Source organism: Podarcis gaigeae, assembly GCF_964106915.1.
Source record: "Podarcis gaigeae genome assembly, chromosome: 3".
Taxonomy (NCBI): Eukaryota; Metazoa; Chordata; class Lepidosauria; order Squamata; family Lacertidae; genus Podarcis; species Podarcis gaigeae.
The window spans coordinates 59798102-59816270 of record NC_139680.1 but is presented as its reverse complement, the minus strand read 5'-3'; the positions used below and the strand labels follow the sequence as shown (position 1 = coordinate 59816270).

Genomic DNA, 18169 nt, shown 5'->3' with positions numbered 1-18169 from the left:
CTGTTTTCCCATTTGGGTCCCCACAGATTCCCTTGGCTCCTGATGCTCAGCAGACTCATGAGGGTCTGTGTGCGTGCACAGCTCCCAGGCCTTTGTTTTGGCTGGGCTTTTGGTCCCACTTAAAAGGCTCTGAGACAGAGGTGGGAATGGAACGACTCTCTGTCAAGCAGATGGATAGATGAGATTAGCGTCCAGTTGTACTTCATTAGAGCGTCCTACTTGAGTAATGGAATAGGTTGAATGTTCCAGCGTATGTCATTATGAGTATTGTATTTATGCCATTTATTAAACATTCATATCCTACCTTTTGAGCCATAGATCCACAAAAATCAGGAAACGAAAAGAGAGAGTAAAAAACTAGAATTCTGAAAGTATTAAAACTGTAATACAGCACAGCACAAAATGCCACAGTACACCCTGCATGTTGCACCAGGTATGACATAAGGGCTACTTTGGTGTTTGAATGTAGAGTTTCCTATACAACGTAAATTAAGGTGGGGAAATATTCCTTCTCCATGCTATTCCAATGAAGCCTAGCAATGGGGACTCCCTGTCCTGATCTAGTCAACTGCAAGGCAGACAGTCCCTATCTCTAGCCTTTATTTTCTGGGGGAGGGGAGGAACAGGCCCATATACCTAGACTTCCATTATGCTCTGTTCTCAATTACAAGCACCACACATTTCAGAATCTATAGACACTTCTTATATATCGTTCATGAGACTGTTCACAATACCCTGATCGGCAATCACTAATCGGCAATGAATCAGAAAGTCCATTGTAACACAGAGAAAACCTCTTTGCTAGAGCCAATTTCAAACCACATGGGCATTCCAGACCATTGTTTCCTCATGTCCATTAATAACTTTTGGCAGGGAGAGAAGCTTGCAAGTGTGGGTTTTCAAATGCAGGTCCAGTTGAGACTGGTACTGATCCCCATTTCCCTTCTGAGTTTTCCATTGTTTGGCAAAAGATTACTGCATTGCAGGGGGTTGGGCTAGATGATCCCATATGGTCCCTTCCAACTCTACAATCCTATGATTTACAAAATTCTCCACTTGGAAGCCCCCTAAGGGCTGGGTCATGCAGGCAGCAAACAGACCATCACCTCTGGGAGTGCACCAGGTCACCACCAGGTCACAATTCTCTGATAACTGCAGCTAGTTTAACAACCAACAATAAGGGAATATTGGAGCAATGCTGAAAGTATCAGATACTTTTTAACTACAGGTCACGCCAGCTAAGAGATGCTGTAATTTTCCGTGTTGGGGAATTACTTTCTCCTAGTTCAGAGGCTCATCACTTTATGATCCTGCACTTCCAATCCCCTGGCATTAAAGCTTCTTATTGACAGTGCCATAAACCCATGATATGGCCAGCAGCAAACTGAAATACTGTAAAATAGGTAGCAAATTTATCTTTGGCAAAATATGGCACTCAAATCAGATTCATAGAAGCTTTCCCAGCCAATATCAATCTCCTTGCTGGAGAAGTGTCCAGCAGTCTTTCGGCAGCCTCCTGCTATTGCAATAATTAAATTGATTATTATTAAATCTATTAAATGTGTCCTATTTATTGTCAGCAGCTTACATGTACACTGCCACATCCATTCTGCAGCTCAGGAAAAGCAGTGAAACCGAGGCCAGCAGTCTCAGTATGCTAAACAGGACTAGGAACCACAAACCACCCAGGCTGTTAGTTGAGATTAATTTTTCCCATCGAAATCAATGGAACTTCACTTAGCTGTGTGACTGCTTTGTCACATTTATTTAAATGGGGTCAAAGCGCAGCTAAATTATTCTGCATCCAAACCATGTTAGTTTGAGGCTATTACTTGCAAGTAGGCCCACTGATTCCAGGGGGGATTTATTTCCACACACACAAAAAAAAATAGCCTAAGCCAAAGGGCACTTAATGTGGAAACAAATTGCTTTCTGATCAGTGGGACTTGTTTGCATGTAACAGGGTCTGATCCAACAGAAACAAGAACAAAATCATAACTAAGATCCCTTGAGAGCAAATGTTTGGGACATTAGTCATGACTCTCTTTAAAGTTGCTGGTTTGGACTGCTGGTGTCCTGGCATACTTATCTGGAAGCAATGCATTCTTCTGGAATTAATGGGTCTTACTTCTAAGTAAACATTTTCAGATTGGGGATCTACTGGTGTAAACTCAGTGCTTTGGCTTAAATGGATATTTGGCTTGCAGGAGCATCAGTCCTCAGGCCTTTGAAAAGAGCTGTTGCATATGAAGCCCGATTTGTGACATGACACAGACAGACCAGTTGGATGAAGCTATGTGTAGATACAGCTATTCTAGGTGCTTTGTAACAACAAAAACATCCACCACCACCACAGACACACCTCAGAGTGATTTGCTGGGGCTAGCAAGAGCTTGCACCTCTGCCAGTGGTGCGTCTACTTGGGGGGTTACGGAGTCAAACCACAATACTGGCAAATCACCATTACCAGTTAAGACGTCCTTGATTACTACATTGTCTCCTATAAGCACCTGTCATTGTTACCACCCATTGATCTATGCAATCCTAAACATATTTTACTCAGAAGTAAGTCTTGCTGTGTTTTACAGAGCTTATCCCCAATAAGTGTGGTTAGAATTGGAACATTACAGAAAATCAAGCCATCAAAATAACCTGGAAACATGGTCTTTCATGCAAAAGCTGTTAGTCTTAATACTTCTATGGTAACCATGAACTTTGCAGAGGGGGCTACTTCTACTATCACTGTATAGCACTGATCCTTCCTGCTGGCCTATTTGGTCAGCACAGAGGTTCAATGCAACACTGTGTTAGGCAGGCGCCACTGGTTTCAATCCCATACATTTCTACGAAATAATAGTGGGGCTGGGAGAAACATTAGCGAGCCACTTCTGGTCCGTGATGGGCTGCTGGTCTAACTCAGCATGTCTTGGGTTCATGCGATTACCCCGAGGAAGGCACGCAGCTAATGCAAACCATCGCTACGCTGATCCACGCGCCGTATTGCAAGGCCAGTGAGGATACTGAAGTCTCTGAAATAAATTGCCCTGCGCCTCCTTCCTTTGTAGCTTTATTTGGGGACGGAGGGAGGAGCACTTCCTGTGCTTCTGGGTCAGTTAGTCCCAGCAGCAGCCTGGGAAGCTTCCGGACTCAGACATGTCCTAACTGTGCTGCAGGCCGTCGTGCAAAGCGAGGACCTGAACCACCCCTCATCTCAGGGACACAGCCTGCCAACTGCAGGTGCCAAGAGTTTCAAAGCGCCTTTGATCTGCCGGCCGTAGCCTTCCTACAGATAGCAGCAGGGCTGCCGCGTTCTCGAATCGTAAGGGGGCAGGGGCTTTAAAACGAGGGGCGCGTCCGTCCCTTCCAAATGGGGACACGGCGTTGTTTCCTCGCTGCAGGGAGTCCACGGTGGGAGCTCTTTAAAGCGCCCTTCCCCCTCCGCTACCACGAGAAAGGGAAGTGAGCTCGAGCGCCCCCTAGTCGCCGATTCCACACTTAAACTACAGGAGCTTAGGGACGACCGCCCCGTCGGAGGCTATTAACCCTTTGCTTTCTTTCTCTCTCTCCTGTGAGTTTGTGGAGCAGAGACGTCAGAGACGTCAGAGGGATGCAGGCGAGGCGCAGGCGGCGGGGAAAGCCCTCCCTGCAATAGCTGTCGCTTTCCTTTTCGGAAGCGCTTAGGTGCCAGGATCTGCGGGCGGGGTATGGGGGCGCCGGCTCCAACCTCCACACGCCCCTCCGTTGGCCGGGCTGGGAGGAAAAGGCTGCCAGTCTCCACGCAGCTTGCCTCCTTTCCTGCGCAAGCGACATGTGTGCCGCAGGAGCCCGGCTGTCTCCCGCCGCTGCTATATAGAGGAAAAGGGGGGAAGTGGAGCGGACGGCTGGGCGGGCGGGAAGGGAAGCGGAGAGGAACTCGGCCGGACGCCGCCTGATGCTGCCGTCGCCGTCCAGCGCAAATCTGACGCGGGGACGAAGCAGAAGAGGCAGGCGGGCAGGAGGGCGATGTCTCCCCGCAATGCCTTTGGCCTGCCCCCTCAAGCCTTCAAGCTTCCAGTAAGACGATACCCATCCCCCACCTACCCAACTCCTCAACCCATTTCAGCTCAAGTCGCCTGCCTGGTTCTTCCTACAATGATCCACGACGGTTAAAAAAGCAAAACAAAACACCGGATTGCCTCCACATCCCCCATCCCCATCCTTGAACCCTTAGCCAGCGTTCCCAGACCACATCAGAGGTGGGGAACACAAGAAAGCCAGCGTGGGGAAGTGGTTCGAGTGTCGGGCTATGAAATTGGGAGACCAGCGTTCAAATCCCCACTGGGCCGTGGAGCTCCCTGAGAGACCTTCGGGCCAGTCACTGCTTCTCAGCCTAGCCTGCCTCGCAGGGTTGTTGTAGAGCGGGCCAGGACAGAACCATGTACCCCCTTTGGAGCAGAGGTGGGGTATATAAATGCAAGTAAGCAAGAGAATGGCCCATCTAGTCCAGTGTTTCTGTCCTCACAGTGGCCAACCAGATACCAGTGGGAAACCCTGCAGACTGGGATGTAGCTGGGCTGCAAATCTGTCTTGATGGTTTTTAACATCGCATGTAAATAGTTTGCTGTGAAGGGCTGGCAAAAGATCTTAATGATGACAAGAATGGCAAATGTTCAGGAGCCCGGCTGCCTCTACTCCTCGTCCTATTCTTCTTCCCATGATCTTATGGCCACTGGCTAGGGCTGGAGAGAACTGATGTCCAACCATACCTGGAGGGCACAGACAGGGACATTAAAGAAGTCACGCGGGCATTTTGGGATCGCAGACGCAGGCTCCTCCTCCCTCTGTGTTTTCTTCCCTCCTTCCTTCCCAAATTGTGTTTTGATTCAAGTCTCCTGCTGCATCAATTAAAAGAGACCGGCATTTCTAGTTGCCGCGCTGGGTGTGTGTTTGTGTGTGGGCATGTTTCTGTGTGTGTGTGTGTACACATACAGTATATATATAATAAGCAAGTGTTGACTTCAGTCAATCTCAGGGTTTATGTTGCAACAACGTGGTTCTTGTTGAACTTTAGTTCTCTGGTATGTAAATCACCTTTAATACGAGGTTCATAAACTGGGCAGCCAGATCAGCTCGTTTCCTTTATTTCATCGCCCGCCTCCCTGCAAGCTGACGAAGAGCCGGACGGCCCAAAGAAGGAGACGCTTTTTGGTTGGGAATTACAATACAACAAAGCCCGAGGATTTAGAACAGGGTTGCCGAAACGGCGGCTCCTGGCACTTGTGGTGGGATCTTGAGGAGCAGGCAGAGAGGAAGAGACAAACACCATGAGAGGGAAAGAAGAAAAGTCTTCGCTGAAAGGTTGGTCGAATTAACATTATATATATATTTTTCCCCGGTGGGAAACTTTCACAACAACTTCTGACCTAGGGAAGGAAGAGAGCGCTTGAATCTCGAGTTGAGATGGACACTTTTATATTGTCCCTCTCTTTAAAATAGTCCTATCAGATGCGGCTGGAGATAAGGGCTGGAGGCTCAATTGTTTTCTGGGTGCGCTGATAAGCTTAGCTCCGAGGCAATCTCCTCTGAAAGAGCAGGAGGAGGGGGAGTGGATGGACAGAGCTGTGTAAAAACCATGGTTTTGTATGCTAGAGGCTTAAGTCTTACGGGAAAACTGCCTGTAGGTCATTCCTTGGCAAATCCATAGGAATGTTGCCTTGAACTCGCTTTGCTTGTGCGGGCTTCCCTGAAAGGTGGCTTGTCAAAGAGGACGAAGGAGTGGAACAATGGCTTGGATGCCTCAGTGCAACTTAAATGTTTGGGGGAGGTGGTTTTTGCGGAGTGGGGGCAGGTATTACAGCAGGGCCTCTTTACAAGTGCATCCTTCCAAGGATGTAGTGAATACCATAGGATGTGTTCTCTCAAGGCCATTCGTGCATCAAAGCTCGGTATTGGCTGGCAGACCACAGAAGCTCTCCAGGGATTCCTTCCCCAAACCCAACCCTACCGAGAGATGCTGCGGGGACTGAATCTGGGACCTTCTGAATGCAAATCTTGAGCTCTTGGTAGAGAAAGCTCACCAGGGCAGCTGGCTTGCTTCACCCAGCCACCTGCCACAGGACTAATGTTGTGAGAGCACAAATGATGCTGAGGAATGTGGTGCTATGAGGATGAGAACGACCTTGGCTGGCTCAGTGACATTAGATGAGAAGCATCGTGGCTCATGCTGAGAATGCAGAATCTGGCTCCGGGTTCGATTCCTGGCATTTCCTACGAATGTAAAAAGCGCCCTTCCACGTCCGGCCACTGGCCTAGATCTAACCCGCCATCCATTTCCCCAGATTGGGGGAGCAGATGCCTATGGAAAGCCCCCCCCCGGGGGGGGGAAGCAGGGCCTGAGGAAGACGACAGCGATTCCCAGCAACTGGTATCCGGAGGCGAGCTGCCTCCAACAGGGGAGGCAGAAGAAGAGCTCAGCCATCGTGGCTAACGACCTCTAGTGAACTGGCCAAAACACCATCCCAGTTGGCAGGCATTTTCGGTTAAGCAGATCACATGGGCAGATTGACTGGGGTCCCAAGCGGAGACCATGAGTCTGACTATATATATAAAAGCAGCCTCCTGTGTGGTCAAGCAGGCGAAAAGTGGCCAAGGCGGGGGGGGGGCACGCAGAGGAGACTCTTCGGCATCATGTGCCACCTGATCGCTAGAGCAACATAAGTGAATGAAGCCGCGAATGAATGGGGCTCCAAGGCTGAGTCTTGCAGCGGCTGCGGAGGAGCAGTTTCGCCGGGTTCAGGCAAGGAGGAGCCAAAGCGGGAACTTGAGCGCATGCGCGTTGCCGGAAGTCCCCAGGCGCCGCTGGCCCTTGGAGCTGCTGGCGATGCGAGGCTAGTAAAGTTTGCGAGAAAGGCTGTGTGTCGCCGGGGGCTGCCGGGTGCTGCCCTGCCGCTGCTGGCGGAGGAAAAGGCCGCGGGGAGATACGTGTAATGGAAAGGAGCGGAGGAAGCTGTAGTTCAGGGTTGAGTTCCCCGGGGGAATCTCGTTATTGTTATTATTATTGTTAATAATCAAAGCTGCAGTGTTATAAAGGAGGAATAAAGCAGGACTGGTCCCCGGCTTTTTCCTACAGTCCGAATTCTTGAAGGCTTCGAGTCGAAAGGTTTTGTATGAGTGTTTTTTTAAAAAATAAAAAATAAATCAACGGATTAGCCAAAATGCAACTTTTGCAATCTTGCGTCAGCAAAGTCAACTGGCAGCCCGTGGGAGTCGCACAGGCCCGAGGCGCTTCCGCCCAGCCCTTTTGTTGGGGTGTTAATTCTAGATCCGGCGTGGAAGAGCCCTACCCGCCCGCCCCGCTTCCAACTCGTGCTTTCTGTTTAGGATTTTTGGGTTCTGCAAATCATCCACCCCAGCTTTGAAACAGGACAGTCGGGGAAAACAATGTTGTAGTGGGCGCGCGCAGGAAATCGTGCGCGAGCCGGAGGAGCTAGGAAGAGGGAAGGACGGAGGCGGGGCTTATGCAGAAAGTCCAATAAAAATCAAAACCGCTGAAAACTGAGCAGCGTTCAGGGACCAAGAAATAGTGGATTCCAGGGATCCAGTTGGTATCAATCAATTTAGTGTGTTCGATCCCCGAGAGTAATCTAGTCCAACCCCCTGCAGTGCAGCAATCTCAACACGTGGTTCCTCATCCAGTTTGAAATAGTATCGAACCCTGCTTAGCTTTAGCAAATGTGCTTGCAGTTTTATTGCTGCACCAAAGTCCCCTTGGACAGATGGGTGGGCGGGCTTCCTCTCGAGTCATCCTGCCTGGATTGCACTTGCAGGCCTGTCCGTTCGCTGAGGCTCTTGCATCGCAGATATTACATTTAAGTGATAGGAAAAGAGAAAGGAGAAGGTGGTGACTTTTTAATATATTGCAGGGGAACGATGATGGGAAGGCTACTACTTAAAAAATAATAATGAGCTAAATAAGCAGGCGAGCTCTTGATCAGAAGCTTGCCTCTCTCCCAGTGCCCAAAGGTGAATTATTATTATTATTATTATTATTATTATTATTATTATTATTATTATTATTTTGCGGGGGGGGGTGTCTTGAATTGATTCGCGTTGCATTTATCAGTGGGGTGGAATGTAACAACAATCGGGTCGGAAGGCAGTGCCCCAAGCTCGCCGCTCGCTCTCCGCGCCCCGTTCCCCTCCCCGCAATATGTTATGACTGCCGTCCGTTGCGTGCCGCTGCCGGTGCTTCAGGTCACCGGTGGGCGGCGTCCCGGCCAACTCCATTCATAAACACGCCTCACGTGTTCCGCAACGCTGCTGCGGAGACGGGCATAAATAAATAAACGGGCCATCCGGGCACAGAGTGTTCTCAAACAATTGTGCAAATGAAGAAAAAGAAGAAGAAATCGTTGCAGCCTGAGTCAGCTCCCACCCCCCTTCCTCTTTCTCTCCCCGTTGCTTTTGTAAATGTGGAGATTTCCACCATCTCATTCCATGAGATGGCATTTCTCTTTCGTTTTTAAACATTATTATTACGCACGCACACGCGCCCAATATTTTTAAGGCGCTTTCAGCAATATACCGGCCAATCGGTTTCTGGGGTCTCGCCTGGAAGGGGCGCTTGTTTGTGGGATTGAGGAAGCAGCGGCAGGAAACAAGAGTGCCCCCCCCCCCCCGCGAAGTCACTCCCTGCGAAAAGGCCATTGCTTATCGGCCTTCACCCCAGACGTCAGAGGTTCTCCTTTAGATCCTCTCTGGGGGGCTCTCTTCGGTTCCCTTTGCTTCACATACTTGGAGCTGGGGGTGGGGAGGCTGCCATAAATTTAACATCTGCAGATGTGAGACGGAGGTGGAACCGCCGGTGTTGCAGGGAACGGAAAAGACCGGGGCTTCTGGCCGGGATCTGGGTAAGGAAGTCCTGCGCAGCGCTGGGGACCTTTACAGCTCTGCTTGCGTCTCTCTCCCTTTCTTGCGTTCGGGCTGCTTGCAGGGTGAAGGGAGAGAGACTCTCTCCTCCCTACTATGAGCTCCTGCTTAACTGACAGCCGCCCCCGGACGCCTCCCTTCGGCCCTGGATTCCTTTGGAGCCGCGTGGTTGGAGCCTCCCGGCGCTTGCCAGCCAAAGCAGCTCCTGGACAGCCCCGTCCCGCCGCTCTCTGGCGATTAATAAATACCATCTGGTAAAAGCAGGAACCGTGTGACTCCAGCGGTTTCTGTTTCGCAGTCTGAACGGCAGTGGAGTTGCTTTGAGGTGGTTTTATAAAGAAAAGGGCAAAGGAGGGAAGGGAGGGTGGAAACAGACAGAAGAAGTTCAGAGACTCCTCAAAAGCAGCCCTGTCTGCTCTCTGCGGCTCAGATCCGCAAGGCGTATTTTCTCAAGAGTAGGAAAAGTTTCTGCCTGCCTTGATGGAGGAATCCAGAGGCACAGGACCTTCCGACCCAATGGGATTCCTGCTTTGCTCTCATTGCCTTAGATTAAGGAGATTTCTTCCTATGTAGGTGTGCCATAAATAGCTAATGTTGGAGGGAATGCCGCCGGATTAATGCTAAGGAGGAGGGCAGGGCTGAACGTCTAAGGATGCCCCGGCCTGCCTGGGAGTCACAGCTCTCGGGAAACCCCGATGTCTAATTGTGTGTGTGTGTGTGTGTGTGTGTGTGTGTGTGTGTGGATTAGCTGTGGTTGTCCACTGATTCACAGAACATCTAAATATGTTCAAGGACACCCTTGGATACTGCTTTATATAATAACTGTACGGATACTTTTTATATAAAAAAAAGTAAGTTGCCGGGGGCTAAGTAAGGTCGCGAAGGGCATCCCTCTCGGTGTGGATTTAACCATAATAGATTAAAAATGGAAATTCCACGTCCAGGGGCTGTAGCTTCCGATTATCAGGTTGGGAGGGGGGAACGACCTGGAGATGGCTCTCCCAATCCCCCCCCCCCCGCCCTCGGCGCCTCTTGTGGGAGACAGGGCTGAGTGTCGCAACGGAAATGCCTTTGTTCTTATCTCTGGAACAAATCGATCCTTGGATGAGGTCCATCTCGGACCTGGGGGTGTCTGAAAAACCAAGGCTATCCTATCCCGCGGCGGGTCTCTCTGTGGAAGTGTAAAGAGTGGCAAAAATGGGACTTCCTTTGCGCGTTATGGTGGCCTTGAGTAACAAGGCAGGTACGTTTAAAGGACACACACACACACACACAAAAAGGCTGCTGGCCAAGGCTAATTTAGCGCCTTCGAGGGTCAGCGACCTCCTGGGCACATCTCTTTAACTCACACGGGTGGGCGAGTGCGGGAGGAGACCCCAGAAGGACGAAGCAAGTGCCCTGAGCGCCTTGGCAAGGCAAAGAGCGGAGTTCTAATTCTGCCGTGCAATAAATCAGTACATAAAAATAAGGCTGGCATCTCTCTCCAAGGTTTGTTTGCAACCCCAGAGCTTTGTTACATTGTCTTTCCCTCTCTAGAACTGGGGCCAATTAATCCCACTGCAATTTGCTGAGGGTGGAAAAGGATAAAGGGGGGGGGGCTGGTGCGTGGTAGCTGGCGGGCTTCTTCCTCTCCACCCGGCTTGCGAGACTCCTTTCTAACGTCAAGGGAGGGGAACATGTCATGGGGAAGGGAAGGGCCGGGCGCCAGGCCTGCATGTCTCCCGGCAGCTCCGGGCGCCTGGGGCGGGGGGAGAGCGAGACTCTTCCTCATTGTTCCCCTCTGGCTCCGCCCCTCCTTCCTCTCCGCCTGGGCTGTAGCCGAGGCCGCGCCTATATAAAGCCCCGGGGCGAGCGGCGGAGCGGCAGACGCGAGCTGACTCAACAGGGTGAACGATCTTGACACTGCGCGCTTTACCCCCGCTGCTAATTCCCTAACTCGGAAGCAGAGAGAGCAAGCAAGCAAGCAAGCAAGCAAGCAAGCAGCTAGGTGCCTGGAAAGGCGCTCGCGCATCCACTCTCTACCCCTCGCGCATCTGCTTGGATTATTATTCTTCCCAACACTGAGAAACCTAGAAAGTCCGCAATGACGGTTAAAGCCGAAGCTTCGGGATCCACGCTAACGTATTCCAAGATGAGAGGGATGGTGGCAATACTGATCGGTGAGTGGGAACGACGAGGAGGAGATAGCGATAGAGAAAAGAGCATAAAACAGCGTGCGCCCTCCCGATTGTAACCGTGTTGTAGAAGTGAGGCTCTCTTGTTGCATTCAAGGGATGGAGAGGGCGTGCGCGCGCGCATTAATTAAATAAAGGAAAGGAAAGAAGATGGAGAATTAATCTGTAACAACCCCCTTCTCTCTTGTGATTGTTTGCAGCTTTCATGAAACAGAGACGAATGGGGCTGAATGACTTCATTCAGAAGATAGCCACCAACTCCTACGCATGCAAACAGTAAGTATTTTTTGTGGGTTGTGTTTTTTTCTTACTCTCTGCAGAAATTGCCTGGGAAATACATGGATTTTTTTCTAAAATTTAACAAAAAAATGAGAAATTATATAATTCCTTTCAGCGGGAGATTGTTGAAATATTTTTTTTGCAGTTTTTTGTTAAATTAACAAAATGTGTACAGTATCATGCATGCTTACTCAGATGTAAATTTCAGTAAGTTCAGTGGGACTTACACTCCTAAGTATACTTACTAGAAAGTAACTTTAGTTTAGTGACACCTGTGTGGTAGAAGCGGGTGTCATTAAAGCTGCAATCCTATATGCACGTTGGAATAGATCTTATTGGGCTCACTTTTGAGTAGATACACCTTATGCCAAAAAAAAAAAAAGACCAGCAGTAGAGTAGATGCTGTAAAAAATTAGTAGGAAACAGAATATAATTTTCTAGATTTAAAAATATCACAGGTTTTGAGTTAATTGCATTCAGCTAAGTTTTACTGTTTGGCTGAAGAATAGAAAACTGGAGAAAGGTACCTAGTTTAGTTTTCCTGATCCCTCATTCCCTCCTCTGACCTTTAATTACAGAGGAAACTTAAGTCTCTTTGCTCAGAATGGTTTGTTCCTGTCTCCGGTTTCATCTTAGCCCTGAAACCTAGTAAGCCAGTTGTTTTTAGCAGCCTGCCAACCTGAAACTTTCCAGCTAGAATGTTACCATGCCCCCTAGTGGTGAAATGTTTTTAATGTTCTGTACCTTGTTCAGCTCTACAAATTATCCTGACTTTAATCTCTTGCAGCCCTGAAGTTCAATCTATTTTGAAGATCTCCCAGCCTCAAGAGCCTGAACTTATGAATGCCAATCCTTCTCCTCCCGTAAGTAGCTTCTATTATGCACAGCCTATCTTGAGAAGACTTTAATGTGACAGTAATAGCAACAGGTTTTAAAGATAGATGTTCTGTCCGTTGGTAATCTGGCATGGGTTTTTTCCATTCAGGACACATTGTAGTGATGCAACTTGGAAAGAAGTGTTTTGCAATAAAGATTTAGCATTTCCCTCCAGAGCAGATAAAACTCTTATTTTTAAAATGACATAATCTTTCAAGCATATTATTTCCCTCATAGAAGAATGCAATGCAATTTAGTGTGTTTTTTAAAAAGTAATAATCTGCACCCAAGTATTTCAGTACAAATGTTTGATTTTTTCTCTCTTTTTTTGTTCACTGCAGCCCAGTCCATCCCAGCAGATCAACCTTGGCCCTTCTTCTAACCCACATGCTAAACCATCAGATTTCCATTTCCTGAAGGTCATTGGAAAAGGCAGCTTTGGGAAGGTAAGCATACATATTCATTTGGTCAATGGGCCTGTAATATTAAGGGTATCAAAATACTTGGGAATGCCAGGGGGATTTAATAAGAAGCGAACTGGTGACTATGAAGGGGTGTCAGGTGGAGTATTCTTGAAAATCAAGGTTCCATTAAAATTTATGTAAGAAAATTTGCTATATGGATCATACGGCACAAAGGGGAAATGAAGGCTGTATTGTCCCATTCCCTGCCTTAAAGCAGTGGCACCCACCCATTATGTTGATATGTGGTATTTTACTGCCAGCCCATTGAGTTGTGCAGGGTTGCTCTATAGCTGGGCCTCATGATAGCAGAAAGGACATAGTTGAGTTGTGACTTGATTGTTCCCTTCCATCATGATCACACCTAAACAAAGGGGTTTCTCGGTTTATTTCAGGTTCTTCTTGCAAGGCACAAGGCAGAAGAGCAATTCTATGCAGTAAAAGTCCTCCAGAAGAAAGCAATCCTGAAAAAGAAAGAGGTACATAACTGAATTATACTCATTTCACGAGAAATGCCAATCGGCAAACTAATTATAATAGTCCTACTGTTCTGCTGCTCAGTCAATGAATGATTTTCTACTTCCCTTCCTCTTAGGAGAAACACATAATGTCAGAACGCAACGTCCTACTGAAGAACGTGAAGCACCCTTTCCTGGTGGGACTCCACTTCTCCTTCCAGACTGCAGACAAGCTGTATTTTGTCCTAGACTACATCAATGGTGGAGAGGTAAGCAGAAAGAATGCACAGAACCATAATGGGGGGTGTCCAAAGATACACAGGGCTTAATCCAAAGATCATTGAAACTCCTTGCTGAAAACAAAGTCAGCCCTGCCATGTGTACAAATAAGGCAGTGCTTTCTTCCTATTAAGTATGAAGAGGAGTTTTGGGGAGGAGTTACTAGATTCAGGGTCTCCAGCTTGCCAGCCTCTCACAGCAGGAAGCAGCCAGCGGATTACTAGGCCATTTCCTACCATTGTTCTCTCTAGCTATATATATATATATATATTGAGCTTAATTAAATGCATTGTTTTGAATGGTTTTGGGATCGCTAACAGATTTCTCCCCCTCCTTCCTTGTCTCCTGCAGTTGTTCTACCATCTCCAGAGGGAACGTTGCTTCCTGGAGCCAAGAGCTCGTTTTTATGCTGCTGAAATCGCCAGTGCACTGGGTTATCTGCATTCACTCAATATAGTTTACCGGTAAGCAGGGCAGATGGTTTGCACATGTGCATGGTTTCTGTGAAAACTGTGGGAAGTAGGCTGTAATATGTAATAAGGGGAGGTCAGGAACCTTGTGGAATAGGCTCCCAAGACACTCGCCCTGGGTACTGGGATCAGTGCAGCACAAAATTTTTAGATTCGCTTCCAGGTTATGGGTTAAGAACCAGTAAATAGATGCTGCTAATGCACACAGACTAAATCCTGTTGGTAAATGACCTTTAGAAAGTGCTTGGGGGCTATCCATCAAACCCGTTTGTTTTCAAAGGGACAACCCCCCCTTCAAAAAAAATAAACCTGATAAAATCCCATTGCTTATAATAAACATAAGAGTTGAGAGCCATTGGCTCACCTGTGTATTTTCCTTCCTTTGCCCTAGGGACTTGAAGCCAGAGAACATTTTGCTGGATTCTCAAGGCCACATTGTCTTGACTGACTTTGGACTCTGCAAAGAGAACATAGAACACAATGGCACAACTTCCACATTTTGTGGCACTCCTGAGGTAGGTCTGGGTTCTGCTTTCTTTATCCACATGGCAGTGATGCATGTGCCCAAGGTGTGCAGAGGGAAGAGGAATTTCCCAGATGGGACAAAAGGGCATGTTGTGTTGTTTAGGTGAAGTAGTCAGATAGGCTTTGATTAATGAGCCCTGCTGACAAAGCTGCAGCGGGTGGGGGAGGGAGAGAAAGGTCAGAGGTTACAAATGCAAGGCTTTAAGGGCAAAAATAAAGTTATCTAGAGATTCCTGCAGAACAAAGTTCTACAGATGCAAAGATTGGTGTGGTCATCTATCCACAAGTGCAGCCCCCACTCAATCAGGTCACTAAGGTTATTTTTAAGTGGAGCATTTAAAAGAATGCAGGCTGGCTACTTTATTCTAATGTTTCCTATCTTTTTGTTTTCGATAGTACCTTGCCCCCGAAGTCCTTCACAAGCAACCCTATGACCGGACTGTTGACTGGTGGTGCCTTGGGGCTGTTTTGTACGAGATGCTTTATGGACTGGTAAGCAAAAATAGTGAGCAACTGGCTAATTGCAAACACATACCAGTCATGTTTCCATCTGTAGTAGTTACCAGCAATAAGAAAGAGCTGAATCTTGGTCCCACTGAATTTATAAATGTTGCGAACTTTAGTTGGAGCCAATATTTTGCATGTGGATCTCTAACATGGTGCACATATTTGTGGCCATAGCTCAGTGATGGATCATCTGCTTTGCATGCAAAAGGTCTTGGGTTCAGTCCCTGGCTGGGAATTATTCCCTACTTGAGAAACCCTGGAGAGCCATGTAGCCAATACCGACTTAGATGGACTATTGGTCTGACCCGATATAAGCAGTTGCCTTATGCTCCTTGGGTGGGTGGGACATGAGAAGGGGAAAGATGTAGTTACAGGTGTCATAGCCATTCCAGTGCCTCAAGATGGGTATCAAACTAAGTGTATTGTGATACAGGCAGTACAGTAAGTTAGACTCTTGGGACTAAAAATCTGTTCCCCCTTCTCTCTCTCCAGCCCCCTTTCTATAGCAGAAACACAGCAGAAATGTATGACAACATCTTGAACAAACCTCTGCAGCTGAAGCCAAATATTACCAACTCTGCGAGACACCTTTTGGAAGGTCTTCTGCAAAAGGACAGGACCAAGAGGCTGGGTGCAAAGGAGGACTTTGTAAGTATAATCCTGCGAGTTGTAAGGGGTGGGTGGGGGAGTTTCGGAAGTTGGCTAGACGATAACAGTCTTTTCCAATTACTCTTGCCTGAACTGATCTGATTTCCATTTCCTCAACAGATGGAGATTAAGAACCACATCTTCTTCTCCCTAATTAACTGGGATGATCTCATTAATAAGAAGATTACACCCCCTTTCAACCCAAATGTGGTAAGTGTTGTCTTCTAATTATGGGAGAGACTTTTCTATTTATACTGGGGTACCCAGGGGTTGAAGATAAAAATAATGACAGGCTAGGTTTTAGAAGGTTCTAGTGTGTTATCAATGTGGAGCAATCGGGCAGGTGTCTTAATTTTTAAATGCCGCCTTGAGTTTATACATAAGTGGACAGAATTGCCTCATGCAGTTCAGGTATGAGGTGAGGCAATCAGGTCAGGTGAACTCTATGAGCTTGGAGGTGCATGTTGACCTGTGAGACCACTGCAGCCAATCCAGATCCGTCTTCAGTCCAACACACACACACACCATTAGATTTCTAGTTTTTGTTTGAAACGAGTTCAGGGGGGTGATCCAGTTTTGTTTTATGTAATTGCCTTCTCATGAAGTGCCTAGATTGCTTTTACTTTTTAAAAAAACACACACACACAAGAAAACACATAGGCCCCACTCCCAGTTAAGGAAATATTTGAACATTTCTTCCCAGTCCGACATTAACAACAGAACCTTCTTTGTTTTCTCAGAGTGGCCCCAATGACCTGCGACACTTTGACCCTGAGTTTACAGATGAGCCTGTCCCGAACTCCATTGGCCAGTCTTCAGACAGCATCCTCATCACTGCCAGCGTCAAGGAAGCTGCTGAAGCATTTCTGGGCTTCTCCTATGCCCCTCCCATGGATTCTTTCTTGTGAATTTCTATTATAGTGATCTATTTGTACTTTTTCTTTTTTTTCATTTAATAATGACCCTTCTGTTGGCCTTCTGTGTGAGCTGCCAGTTTGTCCGGTCACCTTCAAAAAGGAGAGGGATTTTTTTTGCACATCTTCTCACTGTGTGGCAGCTTTGCAGCCTTAATTTCAACTGCGTTTTTATTTTATTTTTCTGGAAGCTTTTGTTGTCGTCGTTCCTGCCGTTCATTTGGAAGAGCACATTCTAACTACTTTTAAATGAACTTGCAAAACATTTCAACTTCCAGTTCTTCCCACCCACCCAAAGTGGTGCTATCGCCTTTAGAAGGAAAGAAGGAAGAAGCTACGGCTGCCATAGACTGCCATAGATTGTAAGCTTAAGAACAACATCCTGTGTGCATCCCCCCTTTCCCCCCTTTTTTTGAGAGAGTTTGTTCTGAAAAGCCTAGCTTGAAGATCTTTCTGGATACGATGGGGATGATTTTACGAAAACGTGCCTTTTTCCCCCTGAGATCTTGTGAGCTCCAAAGCTTTTCCTGTCACAAGAGTGTTTCCTGATTCACACGTGTGTTTCTTTTGTGTGTATGTGCGAGTTTGCTATGAGGACAATGGTGTCAGTGTGGTTTGCACATTTTTCAGATGGACTTTGTTCAGAAGCATCAGTGCGACACTTGCAGGACTCTACAATAGGGGGCATTGCTTGTTCCTTCCATATTTGGAAGACAATAAATTAATATGTGTAGATAGATGATTTTTTTAAAAGAAAAAAAATGTAAAAAATAATGATGATGGGCTTCAATGACTTAGTACCCATAATGCTTGAAGAAAGCATTGCTGCTATGGAAAAATATATATAAATATAAATATATATATATATAAATATTTCTATTTTTAGAATGGGTTTCTAGGGACCAAAATGCCCCAGCTGCAGTCTATCAAAGCTGTTGGTTTATTTCATTATCATTTTTTTGTTCATCTGTAAAACTGGGCATTATTTATGGTTTGTATTTTTTTTTCATTCCTGGTTGTACGTATTTGTAAAAAGACTTGTACAGTTGGTTGCAATAGTAGTTGTATATTTAAAAAGGAAAAAAAAAACCTTTAAAGGCTTATAATGTATACCACTATTATAATGTACTTTACATGGTTATTATACAATATGTATAATTTTTGTGACCAAACCCATTGGTTTGCAGTAAAATCTTGGACAATATTTCTATAAATGCTGTCAGTTCTTCCTTTTATAAGATCAAGACATCATTTCTTCTGCACCACCTTTTCATTAGCATTTTCCTTCACAAGACATGAAATGTGTATGTTTTTAAATATCCAAGGGTCAAAAACTACTATAGAAAGAGTAGTCTTTTCAGTATTGTACAGTCAGGCTATTTGATAAAATGCTTGCCAGTGAGAAAATCAATGACATAAGAAAAGTCCTGCTGGATCAGGCCAAAGGCTCATGTAGTTCAGTGTCCTGTTTTCACAGTGGCCAACCAGATCCTGGTGAGAAACCCCCTCAAGCAGTCCAGCATGTCCACCAACCCAGCTAAGCCTTGGCTAGTGAAAACTCCTATCCCAGAAACCTGCTTTGCACAGAATTTGTTGACGCTATCACAGCCATCCGACCTCCTTTGGCCTGGCACTTTTCCCGATTGCCAGCTGTCAAATCAACTTGGTGGG

General features: G+C 46.9%; 1 protein-coding gene across 4 annotated transcripts in view; it reads left to right on the top strand.

Annotated features, from left to right (window-relative positions):
- SGK1 (serum/glucocorticoid regulated kinase 1) overlaps positions 1 to 17269 on the top strand; it is a 71615-nt gene extending 54346 nt beyond the window's left edge. Inside the window, exons 1-12 of one of the 4 annotated variants that reach the window (XM_083731572.1) lie at positions 5187 to 5337; positions 11282 to 11357; positions 12148 to 12223; positions 12578 to 12682; positions 13093 to 13176; positions 13293 to 13424; positions 13786 to 13898; positions 14296 to 14419; positions 14826 to 14921; positions 15429 to 15584; positions 15705 to 15794; positions 16325 to 17269. In XM_083731572.1, coding sequence (XP_083587698.1) covers positions 5304 to 5337; positions 11282 to 11357; positions 12148 to 12223; positions 12578 to 12682; positions 13093 to 13176; positions 13293 to 13424; positions 13786 to 13898; positions 14296 to 14419; positions 14826 to 14921; positions 15429 to 15584; positions 15705 to 15794; positions 16325 to 16492 — 1254 coding nt within the window. In that variant the 5' untranslated portion in view covers positions 5187 to 5303 and the 3' untranslated portion in view covers positions 16493 to 17269. Of the gene's footprint in view, positions 1 to 5186; positions 5338 to 8732; positions 8889 to 10768; positions 11067 to 11281; positions 11358 to 12147; positions 12224 to 12577; positions 12683 to 13092; positions 13177 to 13292; positions 13425 to 13785; positions 13899 to 14295; positions 14420 to 14825; positions 14922 to 15428; positions 15585 to 15704; positions 15795 to 16324 lie in introns of those variants that run through there. The other 3 variants (XM_083731573.1, XM_083731571.1, XM_083731574.1) reach the window with 3 other exon arrangements.
- Positions 17270 to 18169: the final 900 nt, after the last annotated feature.